Source organism: Pogona vitticeps, chromosome 13, assembly GCF_051106095.1.
Source record: "Pogona vitticeps strain Pit_001003342236 chromosome 13, PviZW2.1, whole genome shotgun sequence".
NCBI lineage: Eukaryota > Metazoa > Chordata > Lepidosauria > Squamata > Agamidae > Pogona > Pogona vitticeps.
The window spans coordinates 2,213,259-2,236,109 of record NC_135795.1 but is presented as its reverse complement, the minus strand read 5'-3'; the positions used below and the strand labels follow the sequence as shown (position 1 = coordinate 2,236,109).

Here is a 22,851-nt window from a genome sequence, read left to right as displayed (position 1 = left end):
CGCCGCGGGAGGAGATGAGAGAGAGAGAGCGCCCCGAGAGGTCGGAGAGGCGACAGCGGCCGCTGCTGGCCGCTTCTAGGAAGGGCCGCTTCGGAGGCTTTTAAATTGGTTTTTTTTTTTTGTGGGGAGGGGGAGTCGATCCCAAACTATAGACAGATACCATGTATGTCTTCCCTTGATTTATTCACGTTTTATACTAGTCAAATTTATACATATAAAATATACCTTGGCCTGACCATCGACCCAGCAGAAAAAAAACACACTGGAGGGCTCTGCCTCCCAAAATAGGACACTTTTTTATTTTTTTGGACACCTGGAAAAGCTATTTTTTGTTGTTGTTTCTGTTTCCAAATGCTTGTGTTAAAAAACAACCCAACACATCCTTTACTGCAGTGTAGAGGACCCCCTTCTCCGGGTGGCACCCTTGTCCAGTAATTCCTTCCTTGACTTTAAAATGCTGGATATTAAAATTTGTGTGCAATGTCTGAGAAACTGGCTCTATTGGAAGGAGAAAGAAGGGATGACTTTCCCCCCCCCCATTTAAAAAGAGGGGAAAATGCCTTTTTTTCCCCCCTGCAAGCCTGTCTAAGGGGATCACAGGTTACTCGGCTACTGTATTATTAAAAAAAAGGACTCCCTTATATAGAACGCATATTTGCAAAACATAAAGGTTACACCACAGCGCCAGACTTATATTTTTGGAAAGAGACAGGGCACGTGATATAGATAAAGATGAAACATAAGGATAAGAATATATTTTGAGTGGAAAAGTGGTTTATAAATGAAGTCTCTCTATGCAGAGAGAGAAAAAGAGAGTACAGTACGTTTGAGTTGTGATTCTATTTGTCATTTATGGTTTTGTTTTACACACACACACAAAAATACATACATACATACATACATACATACATACATACAGACAGACAGACAGACGGACGGACGGACGGACGGACGGACGGACGGATAGATAGATAGATAGATAGATAGATAGATAGATAGATATAGATATAGATATAGATATAGATAGATAGATAGATGCAATGCAACTATTTTTCCCCCCTGCCCCGATGCATTTTTCACAAACCCACATTGGTGAGCCACCCTGTCCCTTTTATTTATTTTTGCATTATTTATTTTTTGCACGGGTCCAGGAAGAAGGTCAAGAAGACACCCATGTTTGCCTTGCGGAGGCCGTGTCTCGTGCAGGCCAAGGGGACCGACCCGAGGCCGGCTTTCCCCGAAGCAGGAACTGCAGCTCGAAACCCCGGGACCCGCCTGTTCCAGCCGGAGAACGTTTTTTTTGTTTGGGGAGTGTTTCGAAATATGAGCGAAACGCGGACGTCCAGGTCCAAGGCAAACATTTCCCCGGGGGCATTTTGGCGATGCTCTCCGAAGGTATGCGCGCAGGTTGCCCTTCCCTTGCTTTGAAAGGCTGCAGCCAAAGGATCCCCAGCAGCCGCTCGGAAGAGAAGCCGGCCGGGAGCACCGCCGTCCAGAAGGGAAGCCGAGATGCGCTTCCTGCCCTTCCAGATGTTGCTTCTCTGCCTCCCCCAGCCGAACCCCTCCAGATGTGGGAAAGCAGGAGCCGGCAGCAGGTTGGAGGCCATCCTCTCCGCCCTGGAGGAAGCAAAGGGGTTCCTGGAGGAGCAATACGAGGAAATCAATGTGGATGCTGTGCTGGGGTACCGCTTGCTACAAGGTATATCTCAGGGAGGGAGGCGAGTTGGGAGTTCAAATCCCCCACAGTGCCTCCTTGACAGGGGCTGGTCTGGATGATCCCATGGGGTCCCTTCCAGCTCTGCAGATCTAAGATGATGGAAGAAGGACTCTGAAAAAGAACTACAGACATTGATTGGGTTTTCATAGCATCTGTGTGCAGCCTTGCTTTCCCGTCTGTGAATTCAGCCCAGGCTGTAACCTCTAAAGCGTTGCCTTCGAAATTGGGGAGCCTACCTCACGAGGGAGGGGAGCATACAGAAATTCCAAGGGGGTGCAAGCGTGCAAAAATGTTCATGATAAAAAAAGCACAGTTTTATCAGCTTTAACAAATTTCCGCCGGAGGTATCATTTGTAGAGGTTAGGATGACCCGTTGTAATTCAAGGTCAACGTGAATCAAAATCTTTAAAGAGAGGGATGTTTCATTTTCAAAAAAAAAATAATTTAAGTGTTTGTTTTATTTTTCATTTTAAATTACTGTAGTAACTGGTCCTGTGGTTGTTTAAAAAGGAGGTGGGTGGTGAGCGAGAACTGAGGGTTTCTCGGAAACAGAAAAGGGGGGGGGATGATGCTGAAAAGGGTGGGAATGGATGGTCTAAATTGCCATGTGACCCTCGCTTCGGCCAGCACGCTCCTGGCCCCTGAACAGGCTAAGAGCAGAAGCACAGAGGAACATGGCAATCCTTACAAATCAGCAAAGCGGGAGAGTGCAAGCATCGTGTCTGAGTATTTGAAGCCATTCTGGCAGTCTTCCCTAGTGGCCAGTGAGGAGGGCACCTCAGTTGGATGTGCAAGGGGTGGAGAAACCTCGTCCTCTTGCGTTGCGCCCTGAATCCGGTGGGTCATCATTGTGATATTTTCCCCAAGAGAACGTAAGGCAACGTGTTCTAGGGATATAATCCCTTTGTTGTTATTGTGCTTTTACCGACACAGATTATGTTTTTATCTCCTGGTGGGCATGCTTGTTTTTCCCACTTCATCTTCCAAAGCATCTTGGCTGGCTTTGAGTACTATCCCGCTTGGCTGCTATGTTTGCAACGGGAAGAAGGGACGGCGCTGGGTTGTCCCTTTGCCTCGGGTGGCAAAATGCTTTGGGACAGCCCCCCTCCTCTTTCTCCCTCTTTGCCACGTAGACTGCCAGAGAAGAGGCCAGAGGAGAGAAACATTAATTTCTGGTTAAATGAAACTGTTCCAGAAACGTCCACCCGGGAAGAAACGCCAACCTGCGCAGGATTATTGCTGTTCCTGGGCAGAGCGGTGTCCTTCCTGCACAGGGTTCGTCGGAAAGGGGACAGAACAGAGCCGCCTCCTGTGTAGGACAGTGGGAAAAATTTAAAAAAATAAAAGGTAGTTGAGACTTTTTGCGAGAAAGGGGGGAAATCATTTCTCTGAAGAAGACTGGGATTTCAGCAGGAGGGAAGCACCGTCTGATGAGCAGGATTAGGCCAGCTGCGTATAGACTGGGGTGTGGGGTGCACCCCTTTGCACCCTGTTGGTGAACTCTCCCATTCCTGCGCTTTGCTTTTGCCAACCCTGTCTTTTCCTTCTGCACGTTTCCAGTTTACCTCAACGCAACCGTGGAAAAATGGGACCTGACGCCTGAAGCACACCCGGAGCGGGAGCGGGTGGCCCGGCTGGAGGCGAAGGTTTCGGATTTAATCGAGAAAGCGAGGCGCGCCAGTGAGAGGAAAGATCCTCGTTATTACAAAGGTAGAATCAAACCTCTCAGTGGAAGATCTAGTCGTAGTTACCTGTTTTTATAGCGCAGTAGACCCCCGTATCCGTTGGTTCACTTATCCACAGGCTGAAAATATTAAAAATATTAAAAGAAAAATCCCAGGATATATATATATATTTCTAATAATGAAGTTACCAGTACTTGCCACTAGAGAGAGCCACAGACCATGTGATGTATAGAGTTTGACATTAAAACAGTGTTTGCTGAAATCTGCATTTTTCAGCATCCGTGGGGAGGGGGGCTTGGACCCCTTGTGGACGCCGGGGGTCCTTGAAAAACTATTCTTTTCACATCCTGAGTGGACCCATCTCATCTAAAGGTCCCATAATTCCCAGACGCTCATGTTGCTAGCTGGAGCAGGTGGGAGCTAGGGGCAAAATATTAAGGAAAAACTTGGGGTGAATATTAGAAAAGTTACTTTTTTTGGGGGGGAATGTAACTTTCCCAGCTATGATCTGGATTTCTGTCCAGCCAACCACTGGCAAGACTCCTCTCAGGCAGAAGACCTTGAAAAGCAAGGTTTGGAAATACTAAGGATGGACCCGGGAAGTAGTTTTTGCTAACTGGGCTGTGGAACTACCCAATACTGTATATAGATATAACGTACTTTTATGTACATCATAGCAAGCCATACATGGAAAGGTGCACATCAAGCGTAGGAGAGGCACCTGATTCTTAATCATGGGGGGGGGAAAGCTATAGTGAAATCCATGCCTGTGTTTCATTTTTTCCAAAATACTCAGTGAAATCATGGTATATTTTGTGGTGGTATATGAATGATCTTTGTAACAGATCCATGTTTCTTGCCTTGAAAGTGATGTGTCCCTAATTATTCATTTTAGCTAGAATTTCTGGACTTCTGCAAGGTTTCTGCAGGTATTATTGAAGGCTTTATTTGCATAAAAGACATGGGAAAATCCTCTCAAAAGCCGAAGCTGGCCTAACGACATTTTCTGGCTCTCGTTAAAGTTTTATAGGATTGCCCTTTTTTCCCCCCAACGGTTTCTTGAAAATCGTGTTGCTCCCATCCGATTCTGTGAGAATCCAAGCAACCGTATCTCAGTTTTGTAAGTTATGAAACAAACATTTAAGACTGGGAAGGTACGACCGATGATGGTTCTGCTGAATTACACAGAACCATGGACTTTAGCGCAGGTGGTTATTAAAAAAAAAAAAATAGAAGCATCGGAATGGTAGATTCATTGCCGGAGGTTGGGAGCTCAATTCCACACTGCGTCTCCCTAGTGTTGCTTCCAACTCTGCAGTTCTAAGATTATAAAATCATAGAATTCTAGAATCATGGAGTCGGAACGGGCCTATAAGTCCACACACACCCCTGCTCAAGGCAGGAATCCAAATCAAAGCGGATCTGACAGAGGGTTGCCCAATGTTCTCTTGAAGGCCTCCATGAAATTATAATTTCATGGACTGAGAGGATGACAAGCAAATAAGTGCTAAAGCCAATAATTGAAGATCAAGAAAACACCTAGAATTCATTGGCCCCCATCGTGGTAAATACAGCTATTGTTCAAAAAATTGAAAAAAGCAAAAACAAAGAAGAACGACAGGTTGGAGGAGAACGTACGCGATCATTGTTTGGAGCTACAGAAGCTAAAGTCAAAAGGGCCGTTATGATGTCCAAAGTCCAGCAAGGGAGAAATGGGGAGAAAAGCTCTAACCGTTTAACCTTTTCTCCGTCTTTGGAAGCCTTTCACAAATGTTCGCTGGCTCGTCGGGTGAGCCGGCAAGCAAACTAGAAAATTGTCCCCTTATTGATGGGTTGTCTTTGCATAAGAAGCAGAGAACGGCGGTTTGAACTCCAAAACAAGCGAGGGCATGTGAATCAAGCCTTCAAACGGAGGGTGATGCAGAAGGGCGCTCAACGTTTTCCGCTCCAAAAAGTGTGTGCCGTGATGGTTGGTGGGCCCCCTGCCTCACCCCTTCGGGGAGGGCATGGGTGCTACACGCAAGGGGGACTTAACCAATGTCTGAAGGATCGCTTCCTCTTTCTGCCATTCCTTTTCAGCGTTTGCCCCTGCATTAGCGCCCGGATTTTGGAAGGTGCCACGCCAATGGACTCCGCTCAACACGTCCGTCGCTTTCGCCCTCACCGATGGCTCCTGTCTGGAGATGCAAGAAAGCGACGTTTGCCTTTCGGCGATATTAGGAACGCTGTAAGGATTCGGCTGGCCTCTCCGGAGCGTCTCGGGTTATCACGGCGATGAGGCTTGGGGCCAACTTTGGCGAGGTTGTGTCCTCTGGTAGCCGCAGGACGGCAGCTTCCACCAGGAGGATGAAAATAACTCAAACCCTGCCTGAGAGCTGTAGAGGAAGAGCACATAAACTTGCTCAACCTTGTGGCTTTCCTTGCCCTAAGCAAGAGGGGATGAACTAGATGACCTTTCCGGGTTCTGCGTGGATGCTGGGAAGTGGTCGTTTGAAACATGATGTTTCAGCCGCACAAGCTCTGCATATGAATTCAGGGACAAATTGAGAGTTCCTCTCTAAAGATTCTGGGGATTTCCCTCTAAAAATATATACTTTCTCTAAGCATCGGTTAACTATGACTGAGTTGGTCCCTTTGTTACACTCTGCTTTTGGAACTTAACTCCCTCCTTTTGCACAGGAAAGCCAGCAGTGAACCTTGCTTCGTTCTAGAAAAGTGCAGAATTGTCGAGACGCAAACTCACTGCTCGGACTACAGCTTATCCCATCAACTTTTCTACTTCCTGTTTGCAGAGATGGTAAGTTTTTTGGGGTTCACTGTCTTGACTCTCATTGGGAGTAATATGGTAGGACCCCCTCGCCCCCATATCTGTCAGACATCGGTTCCAAGCCCCCCTGAAGTTACTGAAAAGCACAAATTGTAGTGAATGCTATACATAACAAGGTTCTTGGCTCTCTCTAGTGGCTGGTTCTGGTAATGACATTCTGGAAATATCTAGCATGGTCTCCGTGTCCATCTAGTGGCTAGTTCTGGTAATGTCACCTTCAAAAATGTATATTTCTAGGATTTTGCTTTTATTTATTTTAAATCTTTTCAGACCATGGATAAGTAAATCAGTGGATACTGGTTCCGTGGATAAGGGGATCCTACTCTAATTGGATTTAAAATATCCTCTCCCCACCCGCCAGAAAATTCTTGGTAGCTTCTGCTTTGTCATAAAGTAGCGGAGAGGATCTTGGAAATGCCCTAGAGACCAGGAACAGCGATATTGGCAGTCAATCCCATTTCTCCTGGCCTGCCCCAGTCTTGAGTTATTAATACCCAATGCCCTGCCTTAGTTTTATTCCTCTCCACTCACTCATCCGCCTTCTCTTTTCATGTCTAGCAAGGATGCTTGGATCCTGTTTTCCTGAACATCCCCTATTATAAGAATGTGTTTTGCCATTTGATGATGCAACACAACCTCAATGCCGAAAGGCAAGCACACCTTACCTCTTTGGGAGACCTCTTTACGGAAAACAGTAAGTGAAGAAGCAAGAATTCAGTGTCTTTCTCGGTTCTTTAGCATTTCCTTGCGAAGGACTGAATTCTACAAGCAGCAGCGATTTCTCCAACCAACCAACCAACCAACCAACCAACCAACCAGTTTCTTCTTCTTCTTCTACCAAAATTCACGGATGTATATGTATTCTCTTCCTTAGTTCTGTTCTGCGGCATGGCTGGGTTCTCTGATTTCTACAAGCCAGCGTGGCTGGACCTCATTCTCAGCTGGCAGAAACCAGGGAGAGGATGTTTCTGGATGTACGGTAAGGGAAGAACTGCTGCATTATCTCAGGGGTTGAGGTCTTTAGCTGCAGAGCCGAAAGTTGGGTGTTCGATTCCCCGCTTTGCCTCCTGGACAGGGGCCGGCATCCATGACTCATAGGGTCCTTTCCAGCCCTGCAGTTCTAAGATGAGGATGATGAACACATCTGCTTGATTCATCCGGTGCAGAAGAACCAGCATGTTAGCTCAAGATATAATAGGAGGATATCTTGGGAGCAGAACTTGGATGTAACATGCTATACCTAACATATCAAGGTGGTGATTTAAGGAGAACCCAATAGTTTTAAGTCTTCCGACTCTGTTTTCCGAGGAAATCACTCTTCCTTTCTCTTAACTCTTAGAATCCTTGAGTCCAGTTCCCAAACCGCATGTCCAAAACCCACGAAGATTTAAAAGGACGGAGAAAATTCTTCAAGGTAAAATCGGTGTTTTGCCAAGACCAGTGTTGTTGACGTATTGGTGTAGGTACGATGGATGTGTGTGTGTGACTGTTTTCAAGAAAGCCAAGCATTTTTAACACACAGGTCTTCAACATGAAAATATATTCCAGGTCACGTGATCTCCCTAGACCTTTTGGGCTCACCGTCTGCGTATGTCTTGTCCATGTTCATGTATGTCTTGTCCATCATAAGCGCAACTCAAGATGGATTTTGTCCATATTTTTGACCCCACAAGTGATTTTTCACCAGGAACAAGGATCACGGTGGGCAACAATGACATTTCTGTTCTTCTCTTGGTCCTCACAACACTTCCATGAGGCAATGTGGAAGGAAGGGAGTGACAAAACTAAGACGATACATCGAGAGCCTTAAGAAAGGAGTAGTCCTTTTGGCTTCTACTCAGAAGTAGGTCCCAGGGTGTTCAATAAGGCTTGCCTCCCTGTCGGTGTGCATCAGATTCTGCTCTGATTTAATGGCCAGGCTGGCTGGGAGATTCAGGATATTCTGGTTTTAAAAAATTTAACTTTTTCCAGATCAAGTGACAAATTTGATTTAATCGCCCCTTTGACACCAACATGTTCTCTCCGCAGATGGATGCTCTTCCCACAACACGGCTGTGGCGGTAGCAGCCATTGGGGCTTACCTTTACTACGGTTCCTGATATGTTGCTCATCAAGAACAAGAATAGGTACATTTCTCGATCATCGTCGTCCCCCTCGCCCTGGACATCGCCGCCCGCTTCATTCTGCTTCCAGCTGGCTCACAGAAAATGCACTGCTCATTACCACGAGCTTTCCATAGACCTCACAAGTCTACAGACTTCACCCAAATATCTTACCTACCCAACGAAACACTGATTTTGAACAATGCACAAATTCAATGGTTCCCCACCTTGGTCTGTGTTCTCAGACTGCAACTCCCAGAAACTCTGGCCAGCACAGCTAGTGGTGAAAGGCTTCTGGGAATTGCAGTCCAAGAAACACCTGCGTTACTTAAGGTGGGGAACCACTGCAACTCATGAATTATCAGGGTTACAAATAAATATAAGAAAGATTGCTTGATCTAGTAATATTATCCTTCAATCTGAATTAAAACTGGGCTCTTAAAAGATAACCTGGGTGTTCTTGAGTTCGGGAAGTATAGGAGAGACCCACACTGCCTTGTCAACCCCCTTACTTATCGGAGCGTCTGTCTCCCAAGAACATTGACCCACGCCATCCGATCCAGTCAAGCCATGCTTCTTCCAGTGGCCACACCAGGGGAGGCCAGGAAAATTTCTACTAGAAACCAGGCCTTCTCGGTGGTGGCACCAACCCTTTGGAATCGTCTCCCCATTGAGTTGTGCCTGGCCCCCTCCCTGCCTGCCTTTAAAAAGTTGCTCAAGATGCACCTTTTCTCAGAGGCCTTGGATGGCAACTTCACGCAAATTTGCCACTTGCTCCATTCGCCCTATTACGGGCTAATGTTCGCCATGCTTGATTCGGTTTGATTGGTTCTTTCGCTTTATCGCTGTTATTGTTTTAACATTATTTCCGTCTGATTTTATCAATTGTTAACTGCCCAGGAAGAGCGTCATGCACTAATGGGGTGGTAGAAAAATCTATGAATGATCACCATGGCTGTGGGCTTCGTTGGTAAGTGTTCAGGTGACACATGGGGAACTTAAGAGTAAAAGATTGCAGAATGGCACTTTTCTGTTTAGGGTTCCCTTCCCCCCCCCTCCCCCAGTACTGTGGGCTTTGTTTGAAGATCTGCAAATCTGCAACTAACTTCAGAAATAAATAATTCCAGGAAAGGGGGTCTGACAGAGCCCATTTATATTCTTGATATTATGTTATAGGGTTTGACAAGACCAATTCAGGATCTCCTTGCACTCAGCTCCAGGTCTTGCTTTCCAGCAAGCTTTTTTTCGTGATTGGTTGGCGGAAAGCAAACAGGGGCTTCATTTGCATGTTTGCCTGCCCAGCCTCAAAAATCACATTACGGAAGACGAGGCGGGGGAAAAACAGGTTGCTGACAGGTCATAGGTGCTTCTCTTTAGCTGTAATCTATTAACCCATGACTGCTGGGAGAAGCTTTGACTTCAAACATTAGAGGCAGAGTTGTGGTTTAGTGCAAGAGATGTTTATTGATCCGCCGAGCAGGACATTTAGGTGAACTACAGGCTCCGACACTATTTAGAACTGCCAAATGGTGGGTGCATTAAGGGATTGGGGGGAAGGAAGAGAAGCAGGATCTTTCTAGGTCAAAGAGGACAAAACCATTTTATCATCTTGGTCGTTGCTATTTCAAACGGTTGAGGGGAGGATTGGAAAACTCTCCTACCCATCGTCCTACCCCGCACCATCATCTTGCAGGTAGTAAACGAGGCTATTCCAAAGGAGGCAGCATAGATGCCTTCCCTCCTTGAAGGATTTTTTTTTCTGAAATACTGTGAATTTTTGTGCTCAGAGATCCTGAGTATGTTCCTAAGACTTCAACTGGCAGGCATTCTAAGCGGGGAAAAGGAGCCACTGAAGCTTTCAAACCAACTGAAGCCAGTTATGGTTCAAGCCCCTGACTCTGGACCTGTTCATTCATCTCTTTTTGTAGGAATATATATTATCTTTTTTCATATATATATGTACAAACACACAGCAGCTGAAATCAACAGGGAAGAGGGATTCAAGCAAGCTAAACAAGTGGCATGTCCATACTTAAGGGTTTCTAGGCAGCCCCATGCTTTGTCAGCTAGAAAGCAGGTACGAGGGTGTGACAAGCAGGGACATCTGAATTTAAATCACCTGGAAAACCCGTTGGCACTGCCACTGCCCCTCTGCTCCCTGACAAAGAATGCTGGGGACTGTAGTTTTGGCGAGGCAGCCGAAGAAAATCTGGTAAGAAATGCTAGTCAGCTTTGAGAGCTACTTTCCCCAGCGTTCCTTAGAGGGGAAGCCATGACAGTGGGAAGGGTTGAAAACCTGTTTTCAAAAAGTGCAGTGCGGATGTGCCTTAAGAAACGAGGTGACTGTCGGAAGCTGCACAGTGTTGACATTGGGGATAGAGGGACAAGGTGATCTCGGGGGGAGGTGGTGGCGTCTTCTCTTGGTTCTGTAACGATCCGTTTCCTTTTCAATCAGAGTTGGGTAGGAACACAACCTCTGTTTGGCTTCTCAGGCAATGGACCCCAACCTTGGGTCCCCGGAGATTCTTGGACTACGACTCCCAGAAATCCTGGCCAGCATAGCTAGTGTGAAGGAGTTTGGGAGTTTTAGTCCAAGAATATCTGGGGACCCAAGGCTGGGCCCCATGGCGCTCAAGTTATCCAAAGTGTTCCCAGATTCATCCAGAACTAAAGCAACTCCCCACGCCCTGGAGTGACCCCTTCTACAGGAGTTCCACGTACCAACCCCAAACCCTAAACTGTTTACTAATCCACTGAATGCTAGGGTTACAGATATCATGAGATCTTAGCCTCTTTTAAACAGCAAGTCAAACATTTCCCAGAAGAGCAAAGCGCTTTGTCTGATCTGTTGCTGCTGTGTTCCTTCTCTTTCCTATTAAGAGAAAAGAATAGCAAGGGAACCCTTAACATGGATAATTTCAACAGAACAGAGTGGTAAAATTTAACTGAATAGACTACAGGGGGAGGAAAAAAAGCAAAGCAGTGGCATGTCTGGGAACACCTTTCAATCTTTTGGCACTTTGAAGTTGTCCTTCTCTTTCCGGAGGGCTCCCATTGTCCGTATGGGATCGGTTTCCTTGACATGCTGTTGGACGGCAGGCTCTCTGTCAAAGAGGGAAGAGTAAGGTGGGTTGCGTTGGGTTCAATCAATGTTGGGTTGGGTTCAATCAATGTTGGATTGGGGTCACCCAATGTTGGGTTGGGTTCAATCAATGTTGGGTTGGGTTCAATCAATGTTGGGTTGGGGTCACCCAATGTTGGGTTGGGTTCAATCAATGTTGGGTTGGGTTCAATCAATGTTGGGTTGGGTTCAATCAATGTTGGGTTGGGGTCACCCAATGTTGGGTTGGGTTCAATCAATGTTCGGTTAGGTTCAACCAATGTTGGGTTGGGTTCAATCAATGTTGGGTTGGGGTCACCCAATGTTGGGTTGGGGTCACCCAATGCTAGTGTTTATCCCTAGCATGGGGGAGACCTAGAAAGCATGAACCAATGAGGAAAAACACTCTTGAACAAGCACCAGAAGCCTTTTCCTCACCACTTTCTCTACAGGCCTTCAGGTCAGAGGGGAATTGACTTCTGAATAGATTTCCTTGAATCTTGGAATCTTCAATGTTTTTAAATAACTAGACAACTCAGAAGTTGTCTAGTTATTTAAAAACAACTTCTTCCAAAACAAGGCCAAGAACAGAGATATTGTTTGTTGAAAACCCTGTTAAAAATGTAAGCATGCATACATCTATGCCTATGTACGGTAGGGCCCTCTTATCCATAAGATCAGTATGTGATTATTCACTTATCAGTCTGAAAATAATCTCCTTTTTTCAGCATCCATGAGAGGGGACCTGGGACCGATCCCCCATGGATACAGGGGTTCTACCGTATCTACATATATTAGCCATTAAGACTAAGAGATCAGCATAACCCTAAACTCATCCTTAGACACATCTGTGAACTTTAAAGGTGCCGCATGTCCTTTTCTGTTATATATCAAACATAGGTTGTAAATTTGGGAGGCAAGGAATGTTCCTGAAGATACACCATCTCCCCTTGGGCCACTAGCATGCAGCCATGACTCCTTGCTGTTCACCCTGCCCGACTCCAGCCTCGTCCTGGGCCTAGAACCATTCCAGGAATCGCAGGACTTACCTGACTCTCATGAACGGATTGTAGGTGAACTCTTCCCCGATCGTCGAGGGAATGGTTGGTTCGCCACCATCATATTTTGCCTAGGGAGACAAAACAAAACTTCAAATCCCTGCCTCCTCTAGCAACCGCCCACCCAGAGGCAGCGCCGAACACCTGTTCGGCCAGTAAACGAACCAGCGTGAACTCTGAGCCGGTGGTTCGTGCCCATCTCTAGTCAATATCATGGAAGGAGGAAACACCCCCACCCCACCCTTGCTCTTGCCTTCGCCCATGATAGCTTCCGCTGGATGGCGCTGTTGCTGGGCTCCACGTGCCGAGCAAACTTCAAATTGTTGATGGTGTATTCGTGTCCGCAGTAGACTCTCTGGGAAGGAAACAAACCAAGGTAAATGTGGAAATTGCCTCATTTTCACTACATTTCTCTCAGGCTTCCCCTCACCCTTCTTATATATCAGGCTGCTAGATTTATCTCTTTATTTTTTCCTTCTCACATTGAAATGAGGGCATCTTTTTGCCTGTTCTCATAACGTGAGCCTTTCTTTCTGCAGTTTTACCGAGTACGACCTTGACTTCCATCCCCAGGACAATCGCTATAGGGATGCCCTCCATTAATGTGGGTCTAGAAGACAAACTGAAGTGGGCGGGCAGCTAGGCCGCCTTGAGCGTCTCTAGAGAATGCAATTATAGAAGCGTGAGGCCACTTTGCTTCTCCCAGCTCCTCCTCACAACCACGAATTTCATTTATATCGTGCCTTTCCTGACAAAAGGTCTGGGCAGCTCACCGTTCACCTTGAAAAGCACCGTTAAAGCCCTAAGCCACAGGTGTTTTATTAAGATCATACATTTAAAATCACAGATTGGAAATATATATAATCACAGACCTGAACACAAACAATTTGCAACTCAATTACAGATTTCTAAAGACCGCAAATTAAGAACGCCTTCAAAAAAAAAAGGCAGTGAAAGGGATACAGGCAACCAGCGGCTCAAGACCCACCAAATGTGGGCACATTCTATCAACAAATCAGATTTCAAGTGGCACTTAAAGAGCGGTTTTCCGTAACCTGGCGTTATGGTAGAAAAATGAGCATTTTTTTCCGCCTTAGTCCAATGGTTCCTAAAAAACCAAAAATGAGCATGAAGACAACTCTGCACGTTAAAACATTCCCCACCCATTATTAATGAAAAGTGATTAGACTTTGGAGGTCAGGAACGCTTCTCGAAATGTGGTTCCATCCTTTCTCTGGAAGGAACCTCCTGCAACTCTTTCGCTGATAGCGGCAGAGCAGCCCCGAGCCCACCCTTGGTTGTTCGGGGAGGGGGGGAGACAGGTACCGTTTCTGGAGGAAGACGGCCCAAGATCTCAATCAGGGCTCTGTACATTTCTTCCGAAGTCCCTTCAAAGAACTTGCCACAGCCAGACACAAAAAGGGTGTCACCTAGATAAACAGATTTGGGGAGGGGGAGGCGGAAAGAGAGAGAGATTGAGAGAGAGGCACATAAGCCAGGGGGGGATTCACGAGGAGTCCAGAAGGTCAGCCAGGAGAACTCGGGTGGAGGTCAGGAGTCCAGGGGGACCCAGTCCTAGCCCCAGCTCTCACCTGTGAACACAGCGGGCGGCTCGGAGCTATTCGGCTTCGTCACAAAATAGCAGATGTGTCCAGAGGTGTGGCAAGGGGTAGCCAGGCATTTCACGTGGAGGGACCCCACCTGAGGACAGGAGACACAACGGGCCAGTCACGGATCAGGAAGGGCTGAACCCTCGCCGTGATCTTTCTCAACGTGAGACGGTCAATCGCGGCTCGTCAAGAGCGGGCGAAAGCAAGGTGAGAAGCGCGACCCTGGAAGCTGACCGCTACCCGCCTAGTCTGGTCTACTGCTGCCTGGATAAAGAGTTCTTGTGGCAGTCGCTCTGAGCTTGACTCAAGAGGAAGAGGCAGGCTTTCTCGTTACACAGAAGCCTTCAACAGGCAGGACAGGACAATGGGCTCCTTCCCTGCGACGTTGGTGGGTTTCCATCTGCCGGGGGGGGGGGGGGAAACGCACGGGCAAGAGACCAAGGCTGATTCAGCCAACAAGAAGCGTGCGATCTGCCTGATGAGGAATTCTATGCAACTCCAAAGTCTGCCTTTCTGTGCATCAGCCTTTCCCCCCTCCCCGATGCTTTCCGGCCACATCCAAGGATGTCATCTCAACCAGCGTGGCTCACAGGGAGGCTGGGAGTTGCCATCGTTGGTCGGCGGGCGGGCACCAGGTTGGCAAAGGCCGCCCCAGGCCAGCGAGAAAGCGGGGTGCAAATCAATGGCTGTGGATTGGTTAACGAGACACCTCTGAACAGGAAACGTGCACCGACAACACCTGGTTTTGCCTTGCACCCGGAGCCAAAGGGCTGCCTCAAAAGAATCCAGCCGAAGCTTCCTAGAAGGCAGGACGGTGGATGGTTCGAGAAGGTTTTTTTGCACTCAACGTGAGCTCAGAAAAAGAGCACGAGAAGACCGCTCGGGTCTCCCTAAGAGGCAGACATCCTTCTACAGACAAGCCTTCCTCCGTCCTGGCCTGTTTTCACAGAAGAGGCCGAGCGCCAGCCAGGTTCCAAGCAGGCCAACAGGCTGGCGTCCCCCCACTCAGGGTGGCCGTTCGCCTCTTCTCTCTCCTCCCAGCAGCATCTCCTTTTTTTCAGGGGTGGCGAGGCCGGAGGGAGCGGCGGCTTTGAGCGTCACCCCCGTTCGCACCCTCGCACATTCCGCAGCCATGCGCCCAAGCCAAAGCCAGCCACGTCGAGAGGGACGCCAGCCATCCTTCGGCGCTCGAGAGCGGCCACGCACAGAGAGAGGGCTGGGGAGGGACGGAGTCCAAAGCCGCCACCTTGGGCAAGGCCGTCCCGGGTGCTCAGAGGAGCTGCGGGGAAAGGCGCACGGGGCAAGCACGTTTCTCTGCCTTTTTTAAAAAATAGCTTTACCTGAAATGACATAAGATGAGAGACTTTCTGGGTGAGGGCTCCAACCCTGCTATCTCCCCCGTACACTTGTAACCCCGGCTCCATCTTTACCAGTTTCTCATTGCCACCGGCATGGTCCCTAGAAGGTCAAAACGTCAGACTTTGGACGCTGTGCGAACACACGCCGGACGACGACGCTTACATCACCGAGCAAACCTGCCTTTTTTTCGTCCAGATTCCTTCTGGAACCCCAACGCCAAGATGGAGAAGGGGGCAAAAAAACCAGCCGCCCAAAAGCACCTGTTGTCTAGGAGCACGAATCGGATTTCAAAGCAAGCTTAGATTTCCAGCTTTTTTTAAAATACAACACCCTCTCATAGCTTCATGCAAAGAATCCTGGAAAAGGATTGACATGGTAGGAGGGGTGGGCTTTTTTCACCACCACTCCCTGGTGTAGAAGAACTACATTTCCCAAGAACTACGCTTCCCAGGATTCTTTGAGGTGGAGACCGCGACAGGTCAGCCAGAACTGGCTGAAATTTGCAGCACGGAGGAATGGCAAGAAGCCATCTGTGCTCCATGGCGTCCGTCTTGGCTTGGAGCGAAATCCGGTTATATCAAAGGGAAGGGGTAGCTGTTTTTGTGTTTTTTTAATCCCACAACAGACACCTAAAGATCACGTAGGTGCCCAAATAACAAAGCTATTCAATTCGTATAATTATCATATAGGGGGAAAAGGTACCAGTGGTGATGGGTGGTAAGAACTGTGGTCAGTTTCACCCCATGCTTTCTGGCGGCATCCACAACCTGCAGACGCAAGGAGACAAGGAAAAATAATTGACCGATTACAAAATCTGCTTTAACTCATTCTCACTGCCCTGCATTTTTATCCACCATCTCCTTGGAGGAAAGAGTCCTAAGGGCTACCATTCCTCCACTGCTCTGCTTCCCAGGCACAACAGACCGGAGAAGTACTGGGTGGCAAGAAATATTTTATTGATTTATTAAATTTATACCCCACCCAGTTAGACACAAGTCTACTCTGGGTGTCAAATGCTCGCAGGGGTGCTGAGGAAGCCACCCTTAATCCAAGGGGGGGCATCCCAAGATTCAGAGGGCCTTGAACCCGATCTTGGCTCCACCGGCTGTTGGGTTGACCCAAACCAAGAAAGAAGGAAGGGGGACGGTTTGGGAAGCGGTACCTTTTGGGGCTGCACCGGATCCACGATGGCAGCCTGCTTGGTCTCCTCGTCAATGAGGAGGTACATGTAGTTGTCTGTCAGGGCAGGAAGGAGCTCCACCTTCATGTTGGCCTGCGAGATGACCTTAGAGGGCCTTCTTTCAAACTCCGTGTGGAGAAAGCTCGCCCGAAGATGCGGTAGACCTTCAGAAGACAAACAGCAAGGAAAAACGTTTAGCCGAAGGGAGGAAGGCAATGCACGCCAACCCAGGAAGGCCTCTGCAATGATTGTGGCCAAGAGTCTACTAGAGAGGGTCATAGAAGGATCCAACGAGGGAGCAGTTAGCTCTTGGAAGAGAGAATTCCGAGAAGAAGCGACAGTTCAACGGTCACACAAGACAGGGAAGGATGCTGAGTGAAGAGAAGATGCTTTCTACACAATCAGCCCAAAATTGTTTCTAAAATGATATTGGCTATAGGCTTTGCATGGACCACTAAGCCAAGGAAGAGCCATGGCTTAGTGGGAACTGACTGCAGATCTGTGAACATTGCTTGTTTTTATGTCTGACTGCCTACCTCTGCCAGCATGAGATCTTAAACCAAAAGTTTTGTCCAATGGGTCTGGACTGAAACCTCCGGCAGTCCTTGCTAACTGAGAGAGTTAACCTTTTCTCTTATTTTGCTTATGCCTTCTGGGAAAAGGTCTTATGACCGCCACTCCCTGCAAAAGCGTTTAATTTATGTCTACCGTGGTTTTTATTCTGTTGCAAACTTGCCCAGATTAGTGGCATTGCACATAAATCAAAAATAAAAGCCAAACTTATAAAACCACTTTTCTGGTCTGACCGTTAACCACCTCCAAAAACTTCTGCAGTGCTAGACCCAATGAAGAGTCTTATGGGGCCTGAAAGCTGACCTGGTTTTCATATTTTAGTAGCCTAATAAAGGTGATCACCCACCCTTAGTTCCTGCATCTTTTACAAGGACGAAGCAGGTAGCTTTTGTTTTCTCACTGCAAGAATTCTTTCATTTTCTAACTTGCTCTAAGCCTACATTAGACTTTTCAGTCCAGGGCCTTTTCCTAGTGCCATTTATAAATTATTTCAAATATTTTTAAAAAAATCTTCATTTTTTTCCTACTCGTTTGTCATGAAAAGAGCTCCAATTTATTTTTTAAAAAAGAAAGTAAGTCAGCTCAGAAAAGGTTCCCTTAAATGATTAACTGCCCCACACGCTCAGATCACAGAGTCAAGGAACTTTGTACCTGTACGAGCTAAATCAGGGCGTATTTGCTTTTCTAGCTACTTCTCTCAAGCGGCATAATTACTGTGGACATCTACCTAGAGCATTTCCTTCCCCTGCTTTTTTTTTAATATTGTGACAGCAAAGTGCAAGAGTCTGTAAAGAATTCGGTGCAGTGCTAAAGATTAAACAGAATAACAGAGCACCTTAGTGCATGAACCTGTTTATGGCCGCACACATTGAGCAAGTACATAAAAGGACGAATAAAATCATTCAACAATTTCATCGCGGTCTGCAGGCTGAGAGTCTCGACATGCGTTTGGTGAGCTTGAAAATGAAAAGTTCACAGACCGTGGGATCCTTTGTTAATTTCATTTCCAGGGGAATATTAACAGAACTGCCATCTGCAAAATGAAATGTAAAAGAATCTAGAGGCCCGCGCAATGTACGTAACCAGCGTTGCGTCCAACCAATCCCGTGGAGAAAACCAACACATTTTTTGAGACAATGATGTCTTCCCAAGTATAAGGAACACGTGTTACACTTTTCAACGGATTGATAACGGCTGTCAAACGTTTGCCTGTAAGGTCATTTGCACTACTTTTCCAAGTTGCAACCCCCCCTTTTATAACAGCCAAGGAACTCACAATCACAACCCCCCCCCCGGCCATGTTTGCACAAAAAGGCATATTTAACGGGGGGGGGGGGGAGTCATCCCTTCTCAGAAAGCAGTGGCTTCTTTCTCTTGTTTTGTCTTTTTGACATAAGTTACAGTCGGCCTTGTCCTGATTTTGCTGAACTTTGTAAGATTGGTTACAGTGTAATTCAGAGATCAAAATAACAGATGCTCAAAGGAGGAAGTTCCATCACCCACATTTAAAAACCTGGAGTATTGGGGGTTGGGGGCAAAGTATACAACCCCCCCCAAACTCCTGATATGTCTTTCCAGGGGGGAAAAGGTGTCTCCCACTGGCCACCGTTCATTGGACTAGCAGGACCTGTCAAAGCCTTGGGATCAATGGTGCCAAAGGTCAAAGGGGAACAGCCAAACCTCAGACTTACATCCGTGCCTGATTCAGGGAAGTGAGCCAAGGCGCGTGCTGCAAGGAAAAGGAAAGATCCCACGGCTTGGTGGGGGCTTAGTTCCTTCCCAAGCTTGCCTCTGGCCATCAGACGGTCAACGCGACCCATCCGTGTCTCCTCCTTCCTCCAGAAGAGACCTCGCCGATTCCTCCGGGACCTCCCTAGAGCCTCTTCCAGTGGCGAAGGGCCGGCAGCCCCTTCCGCTCTTCCCCAGGTCACCGTTCCTCACCTGTCTGGCAGGTACGCCTCTACCGAGCAGGTGTAAAACAACCCCGGAGACAGGCCGTGGCCGGCTAGCAACGAGGAGAGCCAAGAGGAAGGCAAGAATCAATGGCCAAGAGGAGCCGATTCGAAGCCCCCTCGGTGGTCCAGGATTCTCAGCCTAGCCCGGAGGGGGGGGGGGTCCACTGAAGACGAGACCTCTCCTTCTCGGAGGGCAGCCTTGGCCTCGTTGCCAATCCAAGAGGTGCTGAATCATCACCTCCGAGGTGGTTTCTCGGGACGCCTCTCTCTTTCACTTTCTAGGCGGAAGAACCAGTTTTGGCTTCGCTTCCTGAGGTACCAACACCCTGTCCCTGAAGGGTGGATCCTCTCGTTCTCCCTGCCCTCCTCATGCCGTGGCTCTCTTCAACTTTTGGAACAAGACTTCGAGACCACAGGGAAAAGCCCTGGGTTGGGGGAAGGCTTTGTTCCGAGAAAGGAAGATTCTGTCCCCCACCTCCGGCAAAAAGGGGAAGAAGAAAAAATTGTGGCCAAAATAAAGAGGATCATTAACAGTGGGATTTAAAAAAAAAGTGGAGGTCACAGATATAAAAATACCACGCCCACACAGTCTCTGATAAGCCTTCGTACCCTCCGTCTGCCGTGGATTGATTCTACTGTCTCAATTCTCCATCTGTCCAACGGGCACGCAAGTGACGTTTTTCGTCCGTCGTGTGTTGCAAAATTAAAAGAGCCCCCCCCCTCCCCGTAGGCCAGCAACCTCTTGGCCAAAGAGTTTTAAGCACAGAGCCAGTTCGCACAACCGCGTGGGGCCAGAGGTCTGTCCTGCCTCACTGGCACCGCAGGCCAAGGGTTAAAAAGGCATTCGAATTGTCCACTGAAAAGCATGAACGGCTAATGGATGGAAGCCAGGGTGGGGGCACCTGGTTAACTGACAGCTAGCAAAAAAACAAGACAACTCAGGCCACTGACCGTTCCTAAATATTTCATCACCTGAGCGCTGGCATATGACAGGACAGAGAGACCCAGCGGTTGTGGGAAGCGAACGCAGAAAGGTACTTTATGAAGCTGCACAATTTGGAATGCCGTTTAAAGCTGCATTTCTTATTCATGAGTAACTCTGCAGAGGTAAGAGGCTTGTACTAACTGCTATGGTACCAGGCCCACCTAGTGGAGCATCTTCTCACCTGGCTGGTGAGAGCCATCCAGAGTTTCTGCTCTGGTGTCTTCCCATGCTTAGAATTGAGCACGGGTCCATTGGCATGCAAAAGATGCACTCAGCCACTGAGCTACAGCCTTTTCAGATAAACGAACGCCAGGATTTGGGAGCAAAGCAAATTTCCTTGAATAAAGATGGGCGACTCTCTTGACGTCCATCCTTCAAGGGGTTTTGGGCACAGCCTTAAGCCTTTCCGTTCTTCGGGGGAAAGTGCTGAGAGGGACAAAGAGGATGACCGGCAAAGAAATACTGAAGCAAAGGGATGAACACCAAGAAATGATAAAACACATAAAATGCAGAAAGCTACAATACTTCCGCCAGAGAGCGAGAGACTAAATGGAAAGATGGCAACGGGAGGGTTTTAATAAATGGGGGAAAGAATTGCAATTAGGCAGAAGAACTTATTCAGTGAAAAAAAATCCAGGCACACAAAGTCAAAACAGTCAATAATGTCCAGTAGGACAGGAACAAGGATCAAGTCCGTAAAAGTTAGTAGCCCACCTTAGCTGATCAACCCTGCTGCTCGTGACACCAATGTATGTCGGCGGCCTGATTTACAGACGCAGCTCTGACCTACATCAGTCTACTGTGAGTAAAAGATGATTTATGTAACAGCCTAGAGGGGTAGCATGAAGCTGTGCAGGATCCCCCCCCCCCCAGGCACCTGATGGCAGGGCGGCAGGTTTTGTAACCCTCTCTTAGCCAGCCATCTCATGAGTTGCGCTTGTGCAGAAAAACAAGGGGGAGTGACTCTTAGAAACCAGGACAGCAGAGGACTGGAACAGGGGACCTGGGTTCAAAAATGCCCCAAGCCACGGTATCATCTGGGCCCACCCACATGCTCTCTGGGTCTTGCCTAGCTCAGAAGGCCGCCTTGAAGACCGAGTCAGGAAGAGAAGGAGACCCACGGACACAGGCTGGAGGAAAGAGGGAATGATGCAAATAAATGAAGGATAAAGGCAATGGCTTTCATTTCCCGGCATCTCACGGCACAGGGTGGGTTTGTGAAAGGGTGGGAAGGTGTTCTGTTGAACTCCCCTAATTCCACATCTAGTCTGGTCCTTGCCCATCTTTGTCAGAGGATTCTGGGCCTTGTAGTCCAAAAACATAGCTTTTCCAAGCCTCCGTGGGAGAGACCTCCCATTTCCCTGGGGAACCTTCCTTAAAAGGCAGCGGGCAGGGTGGTTAAGCCATTCATGAAGTGAGTAAATCTAACAGTCGCCAAATATACCCAAAGCAAAGCAAAAGGGGCTTTGGAGCCCCTTTTGAGGAATACGAGTTTATTTCAGTGGCCCCGGAAACCCATCTTGTTGTCTTTAAAGTGTCTCCAGACTTTCTGGTTTTGTTACATCTGTTGAAACAGACTGCTATGAGAGTACCTGTCTTTGGAAATCATTGGCAAACAGAAGAAATTCACAAAGCTTGGGGGAAAGGTGGAAAAACTCCAAAACCTCAGGTCTGTTTGGATCAGAAGGGTTGCTCTATCTTGTCTGTTTTTAAATGCACAGTGATGCAGATCAGGAGGAGGGGAGGAAGATAAAATATCTCCCGTCACACTTCTGGGACTGGCGGTGGCCCTTGTTCGATGCTGTCCCGTCTCTTCCCAAGGGATTATGGCAAACCCTAAATGGGAGGCGTTCACGGAGGGGTTTGCCAGGGTCGCCCCGAAGTGAGAGCTTACAGGGCCGAGGTAGGACTTGAACTCGGACCCCATGCATTCCCTGTCCGAGTGGGGATCTGGACCCAGATTTCAAAGCTACCCATCCAGCCAGCCCTCCTGGCCTTTGGAGGGGTGCACAGACCCGGGGGGGGAGGGGTGCCTACACAAAAACCTCAACGCTGCCTCCCCAGGCAGGGGGCCTCCTCCTCCCTCGGGGAGACACCCCAAAAAAAACCACACACACGCCTTTTCTCCGGGCGCCGCCAAGCAGCCTCGTGGGGGGGGGGGAGCCGGGCGGCCGGTTCGTGCTTGCCCATCCGCCTTCGGCCCGACAGCGGAAAGGTGTGCGTGCCTGGAGGGATAATAAGGGGGGGAGAGGAAGTTTCGGGTGGGGGGGGTTGCGCAGGAGAATCCCAGCGCCCTCGGCTAGGGTGGGGCGCCGCTCCGGGGGCTCTTCCCCAGGCCCAGCCAGCCGAGGCTTGGGCAAGCGGCCGATCCCGTGTTTTCTCTCTGCTAAAAAAAGAGAAAGAAATGGGAGGAGGGAAGAGTCGCACCCTGTCCGCCCGGGTCCCAGCGCCTCGTCCCCGTCTTACCGGTCCGGAGCCCCAGGGAGAGGAAAGCGGCGCCCAGCCAGCTCCCTCCCCCGCCGACCATGATCCGAGCCTCCTCGCTCGGCCGGTCTCCCCCGCTTGCTGCTGCCCAAGCCCCGGAGAGCCCGGCCCCTTCCTGCCTGCCTGCCTGCCTGCCTGCCTGCCTTCCTTCCTCCGCCGCCTTTCCTCCCTGACCCGCTTCCAGCGCCGGCGACAGCCAATGGAGGGAGAGCCGGG

At 48.5% G+C, this 22,851-nt stretch overlaps 2 protein-coding genes across 4 annotated transcripts; one reads left to right on the top strand and one right to left on the bottom strand.

Moving 5' to 3' along the window:
- The first annotated feature begins 4 nt into the window (after window positions 1-4).
- C13H16orf89 (chromosome 13 C16orf89 homolog) lies at window positions 5-11,310 on the top strand. 2 transcript variants are annotated; one of them, XM_078381465.1, is made up of 8 exons: window positions 5-1,395; window positions 3,278-3,427; window positions 5,482-5,629; window positions 6,082-6,199; window positions 6,788-6,923; window positions 7,104-7,208; window positions 7,569-7,643; window positions 8,258-11,310. In XM_078381465.1, the coding sequence occupies exons 1-8, from the start codon at window positions 1,041-1,043 to the stop codon at window positions 8,326-8,328; spliced, it is 1,158 nt and encodes a 385-aa protein (XP_078237591.1). In that variant the 5' UTR covers window positions 5-1,040; the 3' UTR covers window positions 8,329-11,310. The 2 variants fall into 2 exon arrangements, with proteins under 2 accessions (XP_078237591.1, XP_072839087.2); XM_072982986.2 differs by having other exon boundaries at window positions 5-1,699.
- HAGH (hydroxyacylglutathione hydrolase) lies at window positions 9,776-22,801 on the bottom strand. Of its 2 annotated transcripts, XM_020805934.3 has the most exons (9): window positions 22,618-22,798; window positions 16,621-16,802; window positions 16,161-16,225; window positions 15,440-15,557; window positions 14,082-14,190; window positions 13,816-13,919; window positions 12,743-12,844; window positions 12,481-12,560; window positions 9,776-11,435 (listed from the first exon to the last, which is right to left on the bottom strand). In XM_020805934.3, exons 1-9 carry the CDS (start codon window positions 22,676-22,678, stop codon window positions 11,336-11,338), a joined length of 921 nt encoding a protein of 306 aa, XP_020661593.3. In that variant the 5' UTR covers window positions 22,679-22,798; the 3' UTR covers window positions 9,776-11,335. The 2 variants fall into 2 exon arrangements, with proteins under 2 accessions (XP_020661593.3, XP_072839089.2); XM_072982988.2 differs by lacking the exons at window positions 15,440-15,557; window positions 16,161-16,225 and having other exon boundaries at window positions 22,618-22,801.
- Between the last annotated feature and the right edge of the window lie 50 nt (window positions 22,802-22,851).